The sequence below is a fragment of the Ictalurus furcatus genome, chromosome 19, assembly GCF_023375685.1.
Source record: "Ictalurus furcatus strain D&B chromosome 19, Billie_1.0, whole genome shotgun sequence".
NCBI lineage: Eukaryota > Metazoa > Chordata > Actinopteri > Siluriformes > Ictaluridae > Ictalurus > Ictalurus furcatus.
The window spans coordinates 23,978,475-24,000,402 of record NC_071273.1 but is presented as its reverse complement, the minus strand read 5'-3'; the positions used below and the strand labels follow the sequence as shown (position 1 = coordinate 24,000,402).

Below are 21,928 nucleotides of genomic sequence, written 5' to 3'. Positions count from 1 at the left end.
GCTCAGGTTGGGAAAAATCATAAAGTGGTCCCGTAGCATGTAAATTGCACTCGTCTTGTCAGTTTAAGAAGTTATATGTAGGTCCAAGTGAACCAGCCCTGAATGATCCTGCAAATATGATATCGGATTCATTTGTGCAGGATTTTCATGACGAAATTGAGTCACTCAAGTGTAAAATGTAGGTGATGCTGACCCTTAACATACAGTACAGTGATGGTGATTTTAAATTCTGCTCTCTCCCTGGTGGGGAAAAAAACAATTCTGTGTGAACATGTGCTTTACAGTATTGATGTGTTTATGATTGGACCAGGTCTGAGCATGTGCAAGTACATTTTATTTTCTTTCAATAAACATTTCAAAACAATCAATGATGAGTGCAATCTTCAGTCCAAAGTTTCTGTAAGAATCCACTGGCATTGTTTTACTCACTTCTTCTCTCACTGGATGGTAGATTAAATCTTTCTTTATTATATACATTATATCTACTGTGGTGCTTGAAAGTTTGTGAACCTTTTAGAATTTTCTATATATTTGCATAAATTAGACCTAAATCAAGTCCTAAAAGCAGATAAAGAGAACTCAATTAAACAAATGAGACAAAAAATATTATACATGGTCATTTATTTATTGAGGAAAATGATCCAATATTTCATAAGTGGCAAAAGTATGTGAACCTCTAGGATTAGCAGTTCTTTGAAGGTGAAGAAGAAGATTTATTTATATAGGGCCTTTCCAAAGCTCAAGGTCGCTTTACATAGTATATATATCAAATACATAAGATACATACAAATACATACAACACAAATGTAATAAACTGAAGGAAAAAATCATTGAAAAAACATTTCAAACAGATATGTTTTTTATCTGGGTCTTGAAACTAGGCAGAGAAGTGATGTTACGGAGAGTAAGAGGTAGTGAGTTCCACAGTTTCAGAGAAGCAACACAAAATGACCTTCCACCTGTAGTGGACAGCCGAAATCTAGGAATGGACAAAAGGCCAAGTTCTGATGATATAAGGGACAAGTCAGGAAGTATGGATGAAGTAAGTCAGACAAGTATGGAGAGGCAAGACCATTTAATGCCTTGAATGTCAAATTAGAGTGAAGTGTTTTCAATCAATGGGATGACAATCAGGTGTGAGTGAGCACCATATTTAATTTAAAAAACAGGGATCTATCAAAGTCTGACCTTCACAACACATGCTTGTGGAAGTTTATCATTGCATGAACAAAGGAGGTTTCTGAGGAGCTCAGGAAAAGAGTTGTTGATGCTCATCAGGCTGGAAAAGTTCACTAAACCATCTCTAAAGAGTTTTGATGAGTTTACTGTGAACACTCTTCCCTCTCTGTTCCCTTGTTAACACGTTTCCTATTTGTTCCTTTGTTAACTCTTCCACCACTGCACGAAACCAGTTTCAATCAGGTACGGACAGATAAAGCTCCTAACCATTTGTGCACATTGCTTTGTCTCCCAGAGTACCATTTACTTGCATTCCTATGACTTCCTGAATACCATATATGGAGTTGTTCCTCTCTTACACTGAAATGCTTCCTGTTTTATGTAAATATGCCCTTCCGTCTAGCCAATCAATAGTTAACCCATTGTCTCTGTTGTGTGTCAAGCATGATACATATTCTCTGATTTTCTTTGAATAATGAGAGAGCTTGCCATTTGAATTGTGTGTGTCTGTGTGTCATTTGGCAACTCTTCCAAGCGCTTGGTGCAGGAAGTGTGTAGCGGGGCGAGGGCGCCTTCTTTTCTTTTTTCTTAAAAATCGCAACCCGAAGACCACATTCCTAACAAGTTTGGACTCCACCATTCCACAGTCAGACAGATTGTGTACAAATGGAGGAAATGTAAGACCACTGTTACGCTCCCCAGGAGTGGTCGACTAACAAAGATCATTCCAAGAGCAAGACATGTAATAGTCCATGAGGTCACAAAGGAATTTTGGGTAACTTCTGAGCAACTAAAGGCCTCTCTCAGATTGGGTAATATTAAAGTTCATCCACCATCCAGGAGAACACTGAATAACAATGATGTGCATGGCAGGGTCGCAAAGTGAAAGCCACTGCTTTCCAAAAAGAACATTGCTGCCCCTGTGCAGTTTGCTAAAGATCACGTGGACAAGCCAGAAGGCTATTGGAAAAATGTTTTGTTGATAGATGAGACCAAAATAGAATTTTTCGCTTAAATGAGAAACGTTATAGTTGGAGAAAGGAAAACACTACATTCCAGCATAAGAACCTTATCCCATTTGTGAAACATTGTGGTGGTAGTATCACGGTTTGGGCCTGTGTTGCTGCATCTGGGCAAGGACGACATTCCATCATTGATGGAACAATGAATTCTGAATTATACCAGTGACTTCTAAAGGATAGTGTCAGGATATCTGTACATGAACTGAATCTGAAAAGAAAGTGGGCCATGCAGCAAGACAACGACCCTAATCTCACAAGTCGTTCTACCAAAGAAACGTTAAAGAAGAATAAAGTTAATGTTTTGGAATGGCCAGGTCAAAGTCCTGACCTTAATCCAATAGAAATGTTGTGGAAGGACCTTGTGACAGTGGGCTCTGTCATGACTGCGGCAGCACTACATTTACAAACACACATAATCCACTATCCACCCGTTTCCCCTACACTTGGGTGCACACTAGGGCAGGTTAACGTGCCAGTTGCATACATAACATACACACACACACACATCCACTCCATTACCGCATCCTTCCCCATATGCCACAATAAAAACACGTAGACACCAGATACCAGTAAATGTTTACTGTACTTAACTGCACGTCGTGTTGTATTTGAAGTTGTCTGTGTATGATGCGTCTTAGTCCAGGTTACCAGAAGCGAACCAGAAAGCCAGATATCTCTGAATTCTTGCGTTGCACCTGCGCGATTGCTCCGGTAACTGGACCGTCTTTACGGTTGTTTGTTTTGGGGGAGTTGGGAATACAAAACCTGTTAACTCCTATATAAACGTGAATATTATATATACTATGTTATATAATAAATATTAATATATGTGTGTATGTGTTATGATATATGAATATTATGTTATTATAGATATTGTAATTCATCAAAAGTCATTGTTTTAATACTTACCCCTGGAAGAACATGGAGGAGTCCATGTGGGTGGAGCTTCCAGATTAAAAGCCAGGCCTGTTCATTTGTGAAAAGGTGGGTTGTAGTGCGCAGTAGTGTGAAGAGCTTTCTGTGGAAGGAGTTACCAGCCAAGTGCTGTACTGTATATATTTTTGTATAGTTTTCCTACATTTCCCCATTTTGTCTATTTTTTTGGGCCTTCACCTGTATGTACATATTTTTGTGCACATTTGGTGGACTGTAAACAGGAGCACTGTCAATAAAACACCTTTGCACAAAAGTGCTATTGTGGCCTTGCCATCAATTTTCTTGTGAGGGACCAGTTTTCCATCACGCCTTGTCACAAGTGGTGTCAGAAGCGGGATGGCCAGCCGCAAGAGAGTGAGCATGGGGAGGCGGACTAGGAAGGGTCTGCGATCTCAGTGCAAGTTTGCCCAGGAGGATGTAGACTGGGATACTGTGCCTGAGAAGGAGGAAGAGATTGAGATGGCGGCGGCGAAAGGGAATTCTTCAAGACAGGAGCCAGTCTCAAAATCATCAGAGAGTGAGATGGTGAGCCTGATGCGAGAGTTCCAGACAACACAGCAAAAGAGAGAAGAGGGTCTACTCTTTGAGCTACGTGAACTGAGGGAGTCACTGCAGCATCATGGAACGACACCAGCTTCACCTGAGTTGACACCGAGTCCCTGAATGGAGCTGCCTACTCCAATGATTCGGCGAAGTGAGATGATGTCAACAGAGCTACAGTCACTGAGAGTGCAAGCACCAACAGCATCAGTGCTGGCACCAAACGGCCAACGATGCTGCGCTCATGAGGGGGAAGACATCGAAAACTACCTTCGTCGATTCAAGCATTTGGCACGGACTTGGAGTTGCAATGCAGCATGGTAATGCACGCCAAGGGGGACGGCCACACCAACAATCAACAATGATAAGAGGAACTTCAAGGACTGAGCAGGACAAAGAAGGTACAGTTTCGAATGTTTCTAGGAAAAGTTTGATGTGCTTTTACTGTCAACAACAAGGTCATAAAGCTGCTAATTGCCCTATGCGCAAGCCTAAACTGTCGAGCTTCTGAAGAAAGCAGACGGTACTGAACTCTTTATGTACTGTTGCATGTTTCTGTGAATAGACAGACCTTGAAAGCTTTGATACAGGAAGTTCAATGTCACTGATTAAACGTGGTTATGTACCTGAAAATGTGATTAATTATGTGCGACCATATCTGTACAATGTGTTCACGGTGACAGTTATGTACCCTACAACTAAGGTTACACTGAATGTCAATGAACAAATGTATTTGGAGTGTGTTGGGGTAGTTGACAGACTGCTGATATGGTTCTTGGATGGGATATACCAGTGTTGAACGACTTGTTAACCCTGTATGATAAACCCACAAATACGCGAACTGTTGTATCATGTCCAGTGCTCAAATGACCTCAAGCCAAGACTGGTTTGCAGCCTCTGCCAGACTTAGACAATAGTCTGATAGTCTGATCTAGAGCTGTAACAAACCTAGACAAACACTGTGCCAAAGCCGCATGGCAAAGCATTTGGGCATGCCGACACCCAAGGTATCCACAGACGGTCTGGAGGGCAGAGAGTGGAAGATCCCAGCCCATATTGCCCAGTTACAGAAGGCCGATGTTACCTTAAAGCCATTATTTGTCAAAGTGGGGGAAAACAAAGTACAAACTCTTGGTGCTGAAATGTATGTTTTGCAAAATGGTATTTTGTATATGATGTCTGATGGTGTTGCACGTCTTGTCGTCCCTAAGTGTTGTAGGTCTCGTGTGTTACACCTTGCACACACTATACCATGGTCAGGACACCTTGCACATCAGAAAACGTACCAAAGACTCAGTTACTGTTTCTTCTGGCCTTCCATGTACACTGACATACGCATACACTGTGCCACATGCTCTGTTTGTCAGAAAACCAGTGCTGTTTGCAAGTCTGCCAGAGTGCCTCTATACCCATTGCCGGTGATCTCCATTCCATTCAGAAGAATCGCAATGGACATAGTCGGACCTCCGGAGAGGAGCAGTTGCATAATCATACATCTTGTTCGGGTGTGACTGTGCTACTCGGTACCCTGAAGCCTTCTCCCTAAGATCCATTACAACTTCCAAGGTAATCAGTGCGCTTGTGCAAATGTTTTCCAGAGTCGGTATCCCAGATGAGATCATCACAGACCAAGGTACCGACTGTACATCGAGCTTAATGAAGCACCTCCACAGACAGCTGGGTATCCAGTCGATTAAGACGAGTCCCTATCACCCGCAGACGGACGGAGTAGTTGAGAGATTCAACCAAACACTCAAGAACATGCTGAAGAAGTTTGTCAGTGACACAGGAAAAGACTGGGACAAGTGGTTGCCATTCATGCTGTTTGCATTTTGAGAGGTATCCCAAGCATCAACAAGGTTTTCACCTTTTGAATTGGTCTGTCCAGGGTCCACTAGATCTGCTGAGAAAGAACTGGTAAGCCACTACAACATTGGCAGTGGGTGAGCAAGGCATTCTTCAGTACGTGCTGCAGATGAGAGACCGCCTAGAGAAGTACCGAGAACAAGCTATCGAGAACTTGGAAGCGGCCCAGCAAGCACAGAAGAGATGGTATGACCAGTATGCACGACACAGAGAATACCAGCTGGGGCAGAAAGTACTGTTGTTACTGCCTTCATCAATACACAAGCTATTAGCAAAGTGGCAAGAACCCTACGAGATCCAGAGATGAGTGTATTGCATGCAGTGTTTCCTACACATGAGTTACTCAAATTATCATCCCAAGACTGATGTGCCAATATTACATGTTCAAATTAAAAGTAAGATTACTGTAATTATTTTCAGTGTAACTTTTATAATCATTTTATATGAATTTTCATTTATATAGCACCTTTTATTAAACCCGAGGTTGCTTTATATAAAGATGATAAACAGGAGGTGTGAGATGGAAGTGAGATTTGCATTAACAAGTAACTCACTGGTCTGTAACCCCAGAATCAAGCCCAGTGTGGGGTGACCCTTTGTTTTCCTCTATTTGGAGGTGGTTTTCCCTAGGTTTGCTTCCCAAGACCTAACTCCACTTCTCTAGGATCCCTTGGAGGACACCTTGTGGACATCCATTACAGTTGGCCCTGCACCCCATAAATACTGTGAAATATGAAGCATTTACTTACTAACATACAAACGTTTTCTGATCACTCTGAATAACTGCTTAGTAATTACCGTTATTCTACTTAAAATAATTAAGAATGAACATATTACATTTGTTATGATACAAGACTGGGACAGGAAGTAAGTGCAGGATCAAAGTCTTTATTTCCAACTATAGTCAATCATACAGGAAACGGGAAACGAGGTCAAAACATAAACTCGAACTGAGGCATGAAACCTAGAACAAGACTTGGAACCGCTACCGCTTATCACAATTACCCACTTAAACAAATACTCATCTGTCGAAACCAGACATGGCAGTCATTTAACTAGGACTATGGCATGGAACAAGAAACCAGACATGGCAGTCATTTAACTAAGACTATGGCATGAACCACGAAACCAGCGCAGACCATGGCGCCATTACCACGTGACACCATTGCCCCCAATCAGTATATAATACTACGCGAAGTGCGCAGCAACACGAGGGGTTTAAATAACAACTGTGATTACCTTGAGTGCTGACAGCTGGTACCAATCATTACACTCCCTCGAAAATCAACCAATGACTGATCAGCGCGGAAACCAAACAGTATCAAACGCACATGTTCTTTGTAAACAAAGTCTCTATGTAACGCGCGAGCGTGTGCTCGCTCTGGTACGTGCACGCGCGCTCTCCGGCTCTCCGTGCACGTCGTCGCCGCAGCGCCATCTGCCGGCGAGATCGTGACAATATGGAAACATTTTTATACTATTATTTAGATATTAATATCTCTGACTCACCCAGAGAGCACTGTTCTACATCTCATTGTATAATTAATTTAATGTCATAAATGACACCTCTCAGGTCTAATTTATGACGTTTTATTAAGGTTAGTCTAGTTAAGTCTTGTTTACCTGCTTCAGTCATGTTTACCTGCTTTAGTAAACATAAAGCAGGCTAAGATGATAATACGAATGAAAACAGACAGATAACCAGCTTGAAATATTTACAGATACAATGCTGAAGTGAGACTTCACAAAGTATTAATAAGAGTCCAGGTTATTTAAAGGGAGTAGTGTGAGTGCAAACAGCTGAGGGTCAATAGTAATCAGGTGACTGTACATGGGGACAGAAGCTTGACTAGGGGATGCAGGCTGAGGATCATGGGATGCTGATGTGACAGTGAGTTTCATTTGGAGAGGATTTGTGCCATTTGTAGATCATTTTTGTCATCTGTAAATCCAGTTATAGATGTTTTTACCTGTTTGCTACCTTTTTTCTCTGAATATATTGCCCGTAGTAGCTTAGGTAAAAAGAACAAATACTGTAGTTATGGTCAACTCCTACTTATTAAGCTTGCAAGTGTCTACATTTACATGAGTCATTCACCACCAGGGTGCAGTGTGACACCATAAATACATTCAGTGCTGAGGTCAGGCAGCTCCTAAACAGCTGGAAATTCCATGGAAAATAAAGTTCATGATTCCAGCTGGATCCAGGACTTTATTGGACTATTTTGGTGTAATTTCACAAAGTTAGGAATACTCTGTACCGGTGGGATTGTCCTCCTGTGCTGATGCTCCTGTCTCAGACTAAATAAAGTGAATAAAGTGTAAATCCTTCTGCTTATAAAGTTTCAGACAGTTTTTCTGTAGTAGTGTTGAAGACCTGGTCAGTGTTCCACATTTAAAAGAAGGTGATGAATTATGCTTAATTTCATGACTGTCATCACTGTCTGTGTCATACAGAGTTGAAGTGTCAAGAGTCAAGAAGGAGCTCAAACTGGAATTTTGGTAAAATGAAGAAATCAAAGTACAATAGACACTTAGCTTCACACAAACAGACTGATTTAGTGTTTAACCAGAGAGCGAGAGAGAGAGTGAGAGTGAGAGAGAGAGAGAGAGAGAGAGAGAGAGAGAGAGAGCAGTGAGGTGTAACTGAGATTTGCATTAACAGGACTGAAGAGTTTCATTTCTCCCAGAATAGCAATTGCCAGTCCATGCTTCAGTGCTCTGCGAGTGTTTATAGCCCTGTGACTTTAACACTTCATGACTGAGAGCTGCTGCTCAGCAACTTCACCCACAGCAACCATGACTTTGATCAGCGTCTTCATCTGCACACTGGCCCTCTGGACTCAAGGTGAGAGTTTAACATCAACTCATAGCCTCACACACTTCATTTCATACGAATTCTACACCACTTTACAGCATAGAAACACAATCTATGTTTCTCTTCAGGATCCAGAGGTCAGGTGACTGTGACTCAGACTCCTTCAGTGCAAACTGCTGATCCAGGAAAAACAGTCACCTTCAACTGTAGAACCAGTAGCAGCGTGTATGTTGGTGATACTCTTCACTGGTACCTGCAGAAACCTGGAGAAGCTCCTAAACTCCTGATCCATGATGCTACTAGCTCATACACAGGGACTCCAGCTCGTTTCAGTGGCAGTGGATCTAATACTGACTTCACTCTGACCATCAGAGGAGTCCAGACTGAAGATGCAGGAGATTACTACTGTCAGAGTGTACATCAGATCGGTAGTAGCTGGGTGTTCACACAGTGTTAGAGCGCCGTACAAAAACCTCGGTCAGTGAGAGTGCACAGAGAAGCACTGCTGCAGCTGGGAGCGACTGCAGGTGCTGAGGGGGAGGATGTGATACAGCACAATGACACACACTGTGGACGAGAGAAAACACACCACACTAACTCACTAATGCACACACACATCTGTGAGAGGAGTCCACCTTTCTCAGCTGTGGACATACAAACAATTCCTCATCATTCTCTTTCACTGCTTAGTAATTATCTTTATCCTCATTTAGAAAGTTAAAGAAAGTATTTATTATATTTATATTTTGTTGCATATATGATTTACCAAAAGAGTTCTTTATGGTTAATATCAAACACTATTATAGAGTTCATATTTTATTATATAATTTTAATGTTCATTAAATAGAGCCACTTTATAGAGTTGAGTCTACATCTACATCTGTCAGTAATTCTCTACGTCTACAACTACATCTGTAAAATGTTAAACGTTTGTTTAGGATTTCTGCCATGCCACGTAATTCTAGAAAAGGCTCTCTCTAAATTGGTGGAGACCTTTTTGCTTATCCACAAGCGTAATGTTTATATGGGATACGAGAGACATAGCAAAATGTTCATTTTTATTAAACGAATTCTACCAAATACCGAGAGAGGAAGGTCAAGCCAGAATTGCAGTTCTCTTTTCACAGCATGCATGACTGGGTCAAGATAAAGTTTCCAAAGTTGGTTCAAATCAGGTGATATTTTGATTCCAAGATATATAAATTCTGGTGTAGACCATTTGAAAGAAACATCTGTCAGTAATTCTCTGCTAAAACCTCAGATTGAACAGCTTCAGATTTATTGGTATTAATACCTCCAGGAATTATAAGAACAGCAAGATATCATCAGCATACAACACTATTTTGTGCTCAGTGCCCCCAATCGAATCACCACTATGTTTCCATGCTGTCTAATAACCCCATCCAGGGGTTCAAGGACTAGTGCAGAAAGCAGCGAGCTGAGAGGGCAGCCCTGTCTGATGCCCTTGCAGAGCAGAAAGCGGTCAGACACCCCCCGCCCCCCACCACTCACACACACTTTTTATTGTTAGAGCCACATCTACCTGCAGTTCTCTCCTGGTTTCCCACTGACTCTAAGTAGGGTTGACCCTGGCCAGTACCTGGATGGGAGACCTGGAGAAAACTAAAGTTGCTGCTGGAAGTGGTATTAGTGAGGCCAGCAGGGGGTGCTCACCCTGTGGTCTGTGTGGGGCCTAATGCCCCAGTATAGTGATGGGGACACTATACTGTGAAAACAGCACCATCGCCAGTGGATGCGACACACTAGTGGTGGTTGAGGAGATCGCTCCCCCCCTGCATACAATGTAAAGCACTTCGAGTGTCTAGAAAAGCACTATATAAATGTAACTGTAAATAATGAAGACCGCAGGCCATTAGTAATGACACAGGAGGTGGGTGAGTGGTAAATAGCTAAAATCTATTTCAAGACGTCTCCATCTATACCAACTCTCCATAGCACCTTGAATAGATACCACCATTCTACCCAGTCGAAAGATTTTTCTGCGTCTAAAGACACAGAAATCACCTTACTATGGTGTTGATTGCTATTCTATATTTCATTCAGAAGCTGCTTTATATTTGCAATTGAAAAACTCTTTTGTATGAAGCAGGATTAATCAGGTTTTATAAGGTTGGGAAGTACACCCTCAAGCCTTCTGGCCAGTAATTTAAAAAGCAATTTGAAATCAACTCCAATTAAATGCATCAGTCTATACGAGCTACAAAGATCAGGTGGCTTCTTCTTCTTCAAAATAAAAAAAATATTGGCAGTCTTTACGGTGATTGGGAGCTGTCGTTTTTCCAAATGCTTCAGAATACATTTCTGTAAGTAAGCAAGAAGGTCTCCTGTCTCATTAGCTGACTTGTAAAGTCCTTGTTTGGCAAAAATAAATAAATAAATGAATGAATGAATGAATAAATAAATAAATAAATACATGACTCATCCTTTCTAGTTAAAAGCTGGACTAAAGCCGAGCGGGCTGCACTTAATTAATAAGATAGAGTTCTACAGGTGATGATCTAAAATCTCTCTCTAACCTCTGAATTTTCTCCTTAAGCTCTACTTGTGTTTTTATGGCCTCTGTTTTTTGTGCTGAACTGTAAGATATGATTGCTCCTCTCAAATAGGCCTTTGCAGTTTCCCATAATATAGACGGACTAATTTCATGGATTTTATTAACTTCAATAAAAATAAAATTGCACTGATGTGTACGATACTGCACAAACTGAGGGCTACTCAATAATGATGGTTGTAACCACCATTGTCTATTGTGGGGATCTTTATAGTGTGGTTGAACAATCACATTAAGAGGTGAATGATCAGATAATGTCCTAATGCCAATACAGCATTCCTTAATTTGATCTAACAGCTGGATGACAGAAAAAAAGTCAATATTGGAAAAGGTTTGGTGAGATTGGGAATCAAAAGTATAATCCCACACCTTCATATATAATGTCACACCTTCATATATAATAATCTGATTTTTTTTTTTTAGTTAAATGATCTATCCGGTTTTACAGTGCACATCGCAGGTGAATTACACTCGTCTTGTAGGTTTAAGTAGTTATATGTAGACCTAAGTGAACCAGCCCTGATTGATCCTGCAAGTGGTATGATATGTGATTAATGTTATGCAGGTTTTTCATGATGAAATGTAATTAATTCATCTGTAGTCAAACTAGTTAAAACTGATGAACAGGTACACAAACATTTAAGTGAGCAAGAAATGTATTTCACTTCAATAATAGATGTAAATTGTATAAATTAACCTACAACCCCTGGCAAAACTGATGGAATCACCACACTTAGAGGATGTGACACAAAACAATTTTTGTTTAATAGCTGAACATTCTGGCTTTGTGAAACATTCCTCAAACAAATGAAATTCAATTATTTTAATTAATGCCATTTTTCCAGGTGTAGTAGATGGGAAAAAATATGCCATTCATTAAAAGTTTCATTTAATTTGTTTGAGGTATGTTTTATGAATTGTTTTATGCCATATCTGTGATTTGTTTATCTGCTACGAAGTAAAAAACCCAGGTGAGCTTCCTTTAAGTGTGGTGATGCCATCATTTTTTGCCAGGGGGTGTAAAACCTTGGATTATTACTCAGGACACTGTGTAAAATGAACAATATATAGGTATTGAATGGAATTACAGATTCACACGATTTGAAGATCCAGTGCTGTATTTCTTTTAATCAAAATGTATTTTATAGTTGACTTTACTTCGTATTACACGATTAATCAAAGGGATCAGTAAGAAGCCTTCAGTTAGACTCTTCCTCTCTTCCACTTCTCCTGCATTGGTGCAGATTTATACCTCCTAATAAACTGCCAGAACAGAATCAAATCAATTATAAAAGAAACAGTGGCCTTAAAAGTGAGACTTGTGGAATGCCATGTTTGTAGCCTGTAATCCAGCTGGACCCAAAATGAACATTAGGTTCAGACAGAGATCAGACAGAGATCAGGCAGAGATCATTTAAACCAGCTAATAAATGTTTCTACAAGAGTTTATACATACAGTCAGGTAGAATTTCATTACTGACTGTGTCTGTGTTATTATAAAGTAGGAATAAGGTACATGATATGGTTTATGAAAAGGTAATTTTCTGTAAGAGAGAGAGGGAGTGAAAGAGAGAGAGAGAGAGAGAGAGAGGTGTAAGTGAGATTTGCATGAACAGGACTGAAGAGTTTCATTTCTCCCAGAATAGAGCAGAAACTTCACCAGATGTTCAACTTCCTTCAGTCAAACTCACTGAAGCACAACACACAGCACTGAATCTACAGCTAATCCCACTCTCTCATCACACTGATCATCACTATTAACTCCAATAAAAGAACACACAACGTCCAAAACTCAGCTTTATTTCAGCAAAAACTACAGGAAGAGCAACAGGACAGTGAAGAGAGTAAAGACAGAAATGTCAGCATTGTGTAGAATTGAAACTCTATTGTAGATGGATCATAAGCAGCTCTATGTTAAACTCTATCTTGGATCCACTAGCCTTCACACTGACTCTTTCTGAACGTGACCGGATGATCGACGTTGTTATGGGAGACCCTACAGCTGAACTCCTCCCCCTTTTCCCAGAGGTCTTTGCTGAGGGTCAGGGTGCTGCTGCGGCTGTAACGGCCGTTCTTCTCTTCTTCTGCGCTGGTCAGAACCTCGTTCTTCACCTGTGAGCCGTCCACTGTCCAGCTCACCAGCGCCCCCTGTGGAGAGTAGCCAGACAGCAGGCAGAGCAGCGAGGCCGATCCCTCAGACAGCTGCAGAGGGGACGGAGGGAGCAGAGACACGGAGGGAGCTGTGGGACCCGCTGGAGAGGAGAAACACACACACACACACACACACACACACACACACACACACACACACACACACACACACAATTAGAAATGATTTTGAAATATTTCTGTAACTTTGTGGAACTGTCTGATCTTACAGAGTAATTAAGTCTAATAAAGTCTGACTTCATGACTGAGTTTCATTGAGTACTTTATTATTTGACATCAGTTTCAGTGCAGAGACAAAACAAACATGTTCCACACTGTAATTTATCTGGGAAAAATCATTTTTTATAACAAGTGTTATTACTTTATAGTTCAAACCTTCAGCATATTTAACTGCAGCAAATACAAATGTAGCTGATTACAGAAATATTCATTGTTTAACACAAACACACACAGCAGCTTTCATCTGGATTTTACATCCGCACAAAGTAACTCTATTTATTAAATGTTTATTATAGAGGAACTGCAGAGTTATTGCATGTCGAATATATAGCGAGTGTGTAATTATTACATATTTAACATCAATAATTGTAGATTTGTTGAATGTTCAAGAACATTGATATGGGATCTGTTCTGATACTGAAATGTGTTCCTCATCAGAGCTTAATAATACACAATAACATCAATGATGCAATTATAAACATAAATAATCTGTTTAGTTTAAGTTTATTTATTCATGTAATTAGTAATGAACTAAATGGATTTTGTGTTAAAAGAAGAAAACACACTTACTGTTCACCACGAGTTTGGAGCCTCCACCAAAAGTCCACCACAGTGATACATTCTAATGAAACCATCGTACAAAAACCTCCATCACACTGCAGTGCACACACACACACACACACACACACACACACACACACTCTCTCTCTCACACACACACACGCAGGCACATACACACACACACACACACACACACACACACACACACACACACACACTTTGCATTGCCAGTCCATGCTTCAGTGCTCTGCGAGTGTTTATAGCCCTGTGACTTTAACACTTCATGACTGAGAGCTGCTGCTCAGCAACTTCACCCACAGCAACCATGACTTTGATCAGCGTCTTCATCTGCACACTGGCCCTCTGGACTCAAGGTGAGAGTTTAACAACAACTCACAGCCTCACACACTTCATTTCATACGAATTCTACACCACTTTACAGCATAGAAACACAATCTATGTTTCTCTTCAGGATCCAGAGGTCAGGTGACTGTGACTCAGACTCCTTCAGTGCAAACTGTTGATCCAGAAGAAACAGTCACCTTCAACTGTAGAACCAGTAGCAGTGTGAATGATGGCAATGACCTATTCTGGTACCTGCAGAAACCTGGAGAAGCTCCTAAACTCCTGATCTACTGGGCTACTAACTTACAGTCAGGAACTCCAGCTCGTTTCAGTGGCAGTGGATCTAATACTGACTTCACTCTGACCATCAGAGGAGTCCAGACTGAAGATGCAGGAGATTACTACTGTCAGAGTTACCATAGTGGTGGAGTGTTCACACAGTGTTAGAGCACCGTACAAAAACCTCGGTCAGTGAGAGTGCACAGAGAAGCACTGCTGCAGCTGGGAGCGACTGCAGGTGCTGAGGGGGAGGATGTGATACAGCACAATGACACACACTGTGGACGAGAGAAAACACACCACACTAACTCACTAATGCACACACACATCTGTGAGAGGAGTCCACCTTTCTCAGCTGTGGACATACAAACTATTCCTCATCATTCTCTTTCACTGCTTAGTAATTATCTTTATCCTCATTTAAATCATTAACAAAGTATTTATTATCTTTATATTTTGTATTTATTATCTTTATATTTTGTTAAATTTAACAAAAGAGTTCTTCATGTTTAATATCAAACACTATTAGAGTTAATATTTTATTATAATAAATTTAATGTTCAGTGTATAGAGCCACATTATAGAGCTGACATTTCACTGAATGTGTCTTTAATTATTAACAAACCATTAGATAATAATAATAATTATTATTAAACCATCAGATATGATTAATTCAGTCTAGCATTCTCAAATCAGCATAAACACGAGAATTATTTAAAAGCATAGCAATTAATTTAAAAATAAATATAATAAACAAATGTAAAATGTCATGCAGAAATACACATGTAAATGTTTTTTATATCTTAATCCTCCATATTTAAAGAGTGTTTTAAAATAAATACATTAATTTCAGTAACGCAGCAAGGACACTGAGTGATACAGGAGTTTGTGTGAAACGTGTCAATATGATGCTTTATTTGTAATTAATTGGATGACTTTAATTAGAAACTCTGTAAGGCACTGGTTGTTTTTTTACATTAATGATTAACGCCAGTGTTTTACAGCTTCATGACTTTATTGCAGTCTGAAATGTAAAACTTTTGTCTGGTTTTCTGTACAGATTCTTCAAAAACACTGCAACATCAGCAGCATCAACAACCCGAGACCAACAACAACCACACAGAAAGTCTGACCAGTCCTGCTAATGACCAATCCCAATCTGCTCCAGACCAATCCCAATCTGCTCCTGACCAATCCCAATCTGCTCCTGCTCAGACTATCTCCAATATCACCCATTTCTGCAGAATGCTTGATCAATCCCACGCACTCCCACATAAAGTTTAACCATTCCCACCATCTCCCACATACAGTTTAACCATTCCCACCCACTCCTGCAGAAAGTATGACCAATCTCACCTGAGGACTGTACCACAAAGCAAACTCAACAGTCTTGGGGCTTCAGTACAATAGCCGACTTCACTTAACAAAACATTCATAAGCTGGGTTTTCTGGTATCACGACGTGGGTTAATAACTGGTTAAGTCGAGCCAGGCTTTCCTCATCAAGTCCTGTGCACGTTCACTTTAAAAAGAGCAGATCTCACTCTGATCCAAATGCTTGTTGGAAAAGCTGGAGATGGATCGGCTAAAATAGCTGACCGTGTAAATAAATCAGTTGTAGTAGATCGTTTTATTTTAATTCACATGACACTTGATGTAAAAGTAATTGTAAATGAAATAATTAGCAGTAAATTATGAGTAATTGTTAATCCTTTAAGCTGCAATCCCAACAGCGTTAGGAGATCTCGGCAGCAGAAAAGACCAAGTATAAAATATTTTACAAAGTGGGCCACTTGTCTTAATGTGCTTACTCACGTCATTGTCTGATTTCTTCCTCTGACAAAGTGCCCTGATAGTATTTTTGTTACAGATAATAGGAGAAAGAATGAATAAATAAAACCCTGCCTGTGGTCCTCCACCTCCAGATTATACACTGGCTGAAGAATTGGCCCTTTAATGGAGGACCATAGCTCTGAAATCCCTCTTCTGACCCAGGTGTCTCCAGCATATCAAAGTCTGGCCTGGCAGCACTACACATGATGTGATTATTGTGTTCTGAACACAAGTGACTTTAGTGTATTCAGTACATTAATTCTCGCCAAATTTGAACATAATCCTGATATACAGATGATCTCTGTGTGCTCTGAGAGCTCTCTGGGAGGAAACGCACTCACTCACTGCTTTCATATGAAATTACCACAGTGATCTACACAAAGTCTTGTACATTCAAATTTATCTACTAGCAATATTTTCCTGCTTAATCCACAGGGGAAAAGCCTTCCTCCAACCTAGGACCTCCATCTATAGCTGTACCAGTGTGACCTCAGAGGTACATCAGTATTAAAAATGTGAATTATCTCACAGGGAGTTTCTCCTTCCTAATCATGCTTATACTGTGCAGCACTGTTATCTTTACAGTCTTAAACAATTGAAGTGTGACTTGAGAATCCCAAAGGTCATTTCTCTCCTGATCCGAGTTTTTGCAGGATCTGCTTAAATTGACCCTGAGGTCCAGGCAGTGGCAGTGGATATGGCGTCATCAGGTACTTCTCGCAGGCTTACCCTCTCAGGTGTCTCCACGTAGCCCATTAAAGTAATCTATGATGCAGAATGGACAGGAAAATTTTAAGAAAAAGATTTTAAAGCAAATCCATATACAGTAAGGTCGTCATCATTCATACCAAGCTGTACATGGTGAGTGTACACTCCCTGAAAATACGAGTCATGAACTGACCCAGGCTAGTAATGCTGGTGGTCAGGGACTGAACACAGGTCGTATAAACAGGGGAAAATGGTTTAATGAGGTCCATATTCATGTTCTGTTAAAGCCCAGTTACTACTAGATATTTCAGCAAGTCTGAAAATGAATATTCTACCTGAACACTGTTGCTATGCACTGACTGTAGAACTGCAGTTTTTTTTTTCTCTGAATATATTGTCCATAGTAGCTTCAGTAAAAGAACAACTAGTTATGGTCAACTCCTACTTATTAAACGTCTACGTGTTTACATTCACACGAGTCATTCAGCAGCAGGGTGCAGTGTGATAAACACAGTCAGTGCTGAGGTCAGGCAGCTCCTAAACAGCTGGAAATTCCATGTAAAATAGAGTTCATGATTCCAGCTGGATCCAGGACTTTATTGGACTATTTTTGTATAATTTCACAAAGTTAGGAATACTCTGTGCCTGTGGGATTGTCCTCCTAGTGCTGATGCTCCTGTCTCAGACTAAATAAAGTGAATAAAGTGTAAATCCTTCTGCTTATAAAGCCTCAGACAGTTTTTCTGTAGTAGTGTTAAAGACCTGGTCAGTGTTCCACATTTAAAAGAAGGTGATGAATTATGCTTAATTTCATGACTGTCATCACTGTCTGTGTCATACAGAGTTGAAGTGTCGAGTCATGAAGGAGCTCAAACTGGAATTTTGGTCAAATGAAGAAATCAAAGTACAACAGACACTTAGCTTCATACAAACAGACTGATTTAGCGTTTAACCAGAGAGAGAGAGAGAGAGAGAGAGAGCAGTGAGGTGTAACTGAGATTTGCATTAACAGGACTGAAGAGTTTAATTTCTCCCAGAATAGCAATTGCCAGTCCATGCTTCAGTGCTCTGCGAGTGTTTATAACCCTGTGACTTTGACACTTCATGACTGAGAGCTGCTGCTCAGCAACTTCACCCACAGCAACCATGACTTTGATCAGCGTCTTCATCTGCACACTGGCCCTCTGGACTCAAGGTGAGAGTTTAACATCAACTCACAGCCTCACACACTTCATTTCATACGAATTCTACACCACTTTACAGCATAGAAACACAATCTATGTTTCTCTTCAGGATCCAGAGGTCAGGTGACTGTGACTCAGACTCCTTCAGTGCAAACTGCTGATCCAGGAAAAACAGTCACCTTCAACTGTAGAACCAGTAGCAGAGTGTATGATGGTAACTATCTACACTGGTACCTGCAGAAACCTGGAGAAGCTCCTAAACTCCTGATCTACTATGCTACTAGCTTACAGTCAGGGACTCCAGCTCGTTTCAGTGGCAGTGGATCTAATACTGACTTCACTCTGACCATCAGAGGAGTCCAGACTGAAGATGCAGGAGATTACTACTGTCAGAGTTACCATAGTGGTGGAGTGTTCACACAGTGTTAGAGCGCCGTACAAAAACCTCGGTCAGTGAGAGTGCACAGAGAAGCACTGCTGCAGCTGGGAGCGACTGCAGGTGCTGAGGGGGAGGATGTGATACAGCACAATGACACACACTGTGGACGAGAGAAAACACACCACACTAACTCACTAATGCACACACACATCTGTGAGAGGAGTCCACCTTTCTCTTTATTCTGCTCTACATGATTATGTCACAGTCACACTGATGGCCACATAATGCAGTCAGATAAAACCATAAAGTTCTGACTCTACTGCTGAGACACTGAGACTCCTCTCTCATTCTCCAGAGTCTCTGTGTGTTTCTCCAGAAGAGACTGTTATTATCAGCTGCAGGACCGGTGTGGATATTGTCCGAACCTTCAGAAACCTGGAGAAGCTCCTAAACTCCTGAAACACCAGGTATATCAGCATCAGTGTGGGATTCCACCTGGGTTCAGTGGGAGAGGATTATGGGACAGAATTTGTAAAAGTCACTTGAATATGCAAGAGATCAGTACTGTCAGACACAACTCATGCTGGTGTGGTCAACAGCTGCTCATAGCAGGGTCGCTGATCTTCATTTGATCATTTATCCATAATCACTCCTTTTTGTTCATTTTGATCCCAAACTTTCTATAAGAAAGATATAAATTCTGTATCTAATACAGTTAGGGTTAGGATTACACTGACGTCCAATAACGGCTGGTACTTCTTTTAAACTCCTCACCATTACATCCAACACAATAATGGACTGAGCCTAGCTTACCTTTGTGCACTTCTCCAGTCCTACTGACCATTCCACTCTCTTAGAGCGTTTTCAGACCTGTAGATCTGTGATTTGTTCTGAAACGGGGACATAAATTGTTCAAACGTTTCATTTTGTCCTTGGCACGGTTTGCTTTCACAAGGCAATTTAAAATCGTCCCAAAATGTGTTTATGCAAGTCAGGTGTGAGGAACCGAATTGTAAACGAATACAGATTGTTTTGGTGCGGATCCGAGCAAGATTGCAGTGTTCATATATGTCTAAATGAACCGAACCAAGGGAGAAAACACACCAGGTTCCGAAACAAACGCTCCAAATGAGCCAGGTGTGAAAATGCCCTTAGATCTGCTGACTCGGGTCTACCTTCCACTGCATATACACACACACACACACACACACACACACACACACACACACACAGCTCTAGTTCATGAGCACTAACTCTAAAAATGCTCATAATATTTGGAACAAGACACACTTCTTTACACAATGCTGCAATACACACACTCAAAATTTAAATTAGTAGTTACTGTATGTGGTGATGTCATAACTGATTTAGTCTGTAGCCACGCCCACATCCCCAGTTTCCACCCATGACACCCATTCCAGCTCCTCAAGTTCTGATCTTCTCACCTGTTACCAGTTCATCTCATTTACTATAGTGTCTGTACCGCTCTGTTAGTTACTCTCATTGCTAAGTCTTATAATGTGTATTATCCTTGCTCTGGTTTTGAGAGTCTTGGTCTCTTTGTTTCTTTTAAGCATCCTAGAAGCAGCCTTTATTTTGTTACATATACATTCAATTAAAAAATATTTTATTCACATATCCCAGCATGTTAGGAAGCTGGGGTCAGAGAACAGGGTCAGCCATGATACAGCACCCCTGGATGAGAGAGCGTTAAGGGCCTTGCTCAAGGGCCCAAAAATGACAGCTTGATGGTTTGGGCTTGAACCCCCCACCATCTGATTTGTAACAGTAAACCAAATATAAAATCATTAAAACTATTTCTAGACACTATTACTGAGAGAGAGAGAGAGAGAGAGAGAGAGAGAGAGAGAGAGAGAGAGAGAGAGAGAGAGAGAGACTACGACTTCCTGTCACAATCAATAAGAGAAGTGGTCTTGTTTCCTTTCCTGTGCTGTAATTGTACAGAAGCCTATAATTAATTCTTCCCAGTACTGAATCTCACCATCTATTCATGTCTCTTTATTAAAACACATCAAACTAACCCTTGTTTCCTCCTGGATTTCCACCACACGTATCTGTACAAGCCTGCTCCTCAGCCTCAAAGTCCTCCTCACTATTCCACTAGTCCCATTCCATAATAATAATAATGAGGCCACGCTACACCACCGGCAGCCAGCAGAGGGCAGCAGCGGTGCGCGGTGAGATAAACTCACTCCAGAGAACTCAGTTACCCAGAATCCTCCAGGATGATTAACCTGCATTACCTGCAGCTGCTAGGCAGGATATTTAAGGCCAAACTATGCTGCTGTTCTTGGTCACACCTTTGTAAAGGAGCGATTGGTGTAGTATGGAAGCGCTTTGCGGCAGGTTAAAAGAGGAAACTGAATGAAAAGAGGAGGAAAGAAGAAAGGAGGGATATGAGAGAATTAAAGATAAGATTGCTCTTATATACTGTATATAAAAGAGAAAACTCTTCTCCCTGATAGTTTTGGGAAGTTAGGATTATTTTACTGGTTCAGATCTTTGAATCTCGTCCTGCAAAATGAACGAATCTTTATTTCAAAGTCGTTTTGTTCATTTCAGTAGAATACAATTAAAGTGTGTGTGTACAGAAATTATAAGTTCACCTTGAACTCTTCCGGTTCAACAACTAATCATTTCGGTTTCCCGTACAGAACCTGTGGAGATGTTTCTGCGCATGCGCAGTCATAAAGAAACGAACGAATCAATCTGTGTCAACTTTGTTCCCGAGTCATATTAAAGATTCATTCAAAATGAGCGAATCCTTCATGAACAACACTTCACTACTCCCTGAAGAGTTCCAAGTTTTAGAAGATTATTCCCCTGTTGATGTTTTATTCCTCACAGATTATTCGTCACAACGACGTACCAAATAACGTTCCAGCCCGTTTTTTTAAACGAGTGACACGATTATAGTCACAAAAATCAACGTCTTATTTCTTTATGGAATGTTGCAGTGTTTATTATAAACGATTTATCCCTACACATAAATATTAAAAAGGTATGTTCTCATAATGTTTAAATAAAAACAGTAACGTGTCCACCCCCTCGCCGTGACTCTTCTCTGATGACGTGTACTCTGGTGCGAGCGCTGGTTGTTCAATCACTCTGTCATAGCAGGGTCTGCGGCGGAAGTGACGTAATACCTACTACACAGTAGTCCGAAAATCAGTGCGCCAGAGGGGCAGTATGATTCTTTTTAAGTATTAAACCTGGTTAAACAGGACTTGTTTAATAATACCCGAATAAATTGTTAACTTGTTCAAGGTTTAAACAAGAAAACAGTTTGAAACCTTTT

At 40.7% G+C, this 21,928-nt stretch overlaps 1 protein-coding gene and 4 gene segments (V, D, J or C); 4 read left to right on the top strand and 1 right to left on the bottom strand.

Moving 5' to 3' along the window:
• The window catches only part of LOC128623258 (Ig kappa chain V-III region MOPC 63-like), a 149,775-nt gene that overhangs the window by 38,410 nt on the left and 89,437 nt on the right, over positions 1–21,928 (top strand).
• On the top strand, positions 8,030–8,980 carry LOC128623270 (immunoglobulin kappa variable 6-21-like). The segment is given in 2 exon segments: positions 8,030–8,391; positions 8,490–8,980. Coding segments are annotated over 2 exon segments (420 nt in total).
• The window catches only part of LOC128623257 (immunoglobulin kappa light chain-like), a 73,683-nt gene continuing 64,472 nt past the window's right edge, over positions 12,718–21,928 (bottom strand). The window contains exons 3-4 of the mRNA XM_053650247.1: positions 13,892–13,929; positions 12,718–13,185 (exon numbers count right to left, since the gene is read on the bottom strand). Coding sequence (XP_053506222.1) covers positions 12,869–13,185; positions 13,892–13,929 — 355 coding nt within the window. The 3' untranslated portion in view covers positions 12,718–12,868. The remainder of the gene's footprint in view (positions 13,186–13,891; positions 13,930–21,928) is intronic.
• On the top strand, positions 13,179–14,937 carry LOC128623271 (immunoglobulin kappa variable 6-21-like). The segment is given in 2 exon segments: positions 13,179–14,256; positions 14,355–14,937. Coding segments are annotated over 2 exon segments (411 nt in total).
• Positions 18,178–21,928, top strand: part of LOC128623277 (Ig kappa chain V-III region MOPC 63-like) — a 57,535-nt gene continuing 53,784 nt past the window's right edge. The window contains 2 exon segments of the V gene segment in view: positions 18,178–18,241; positions 18,340–18,644. Coding sequence covers positions 18,193–18,241; positions 18,340–18,644 — 354 coding nt within the window.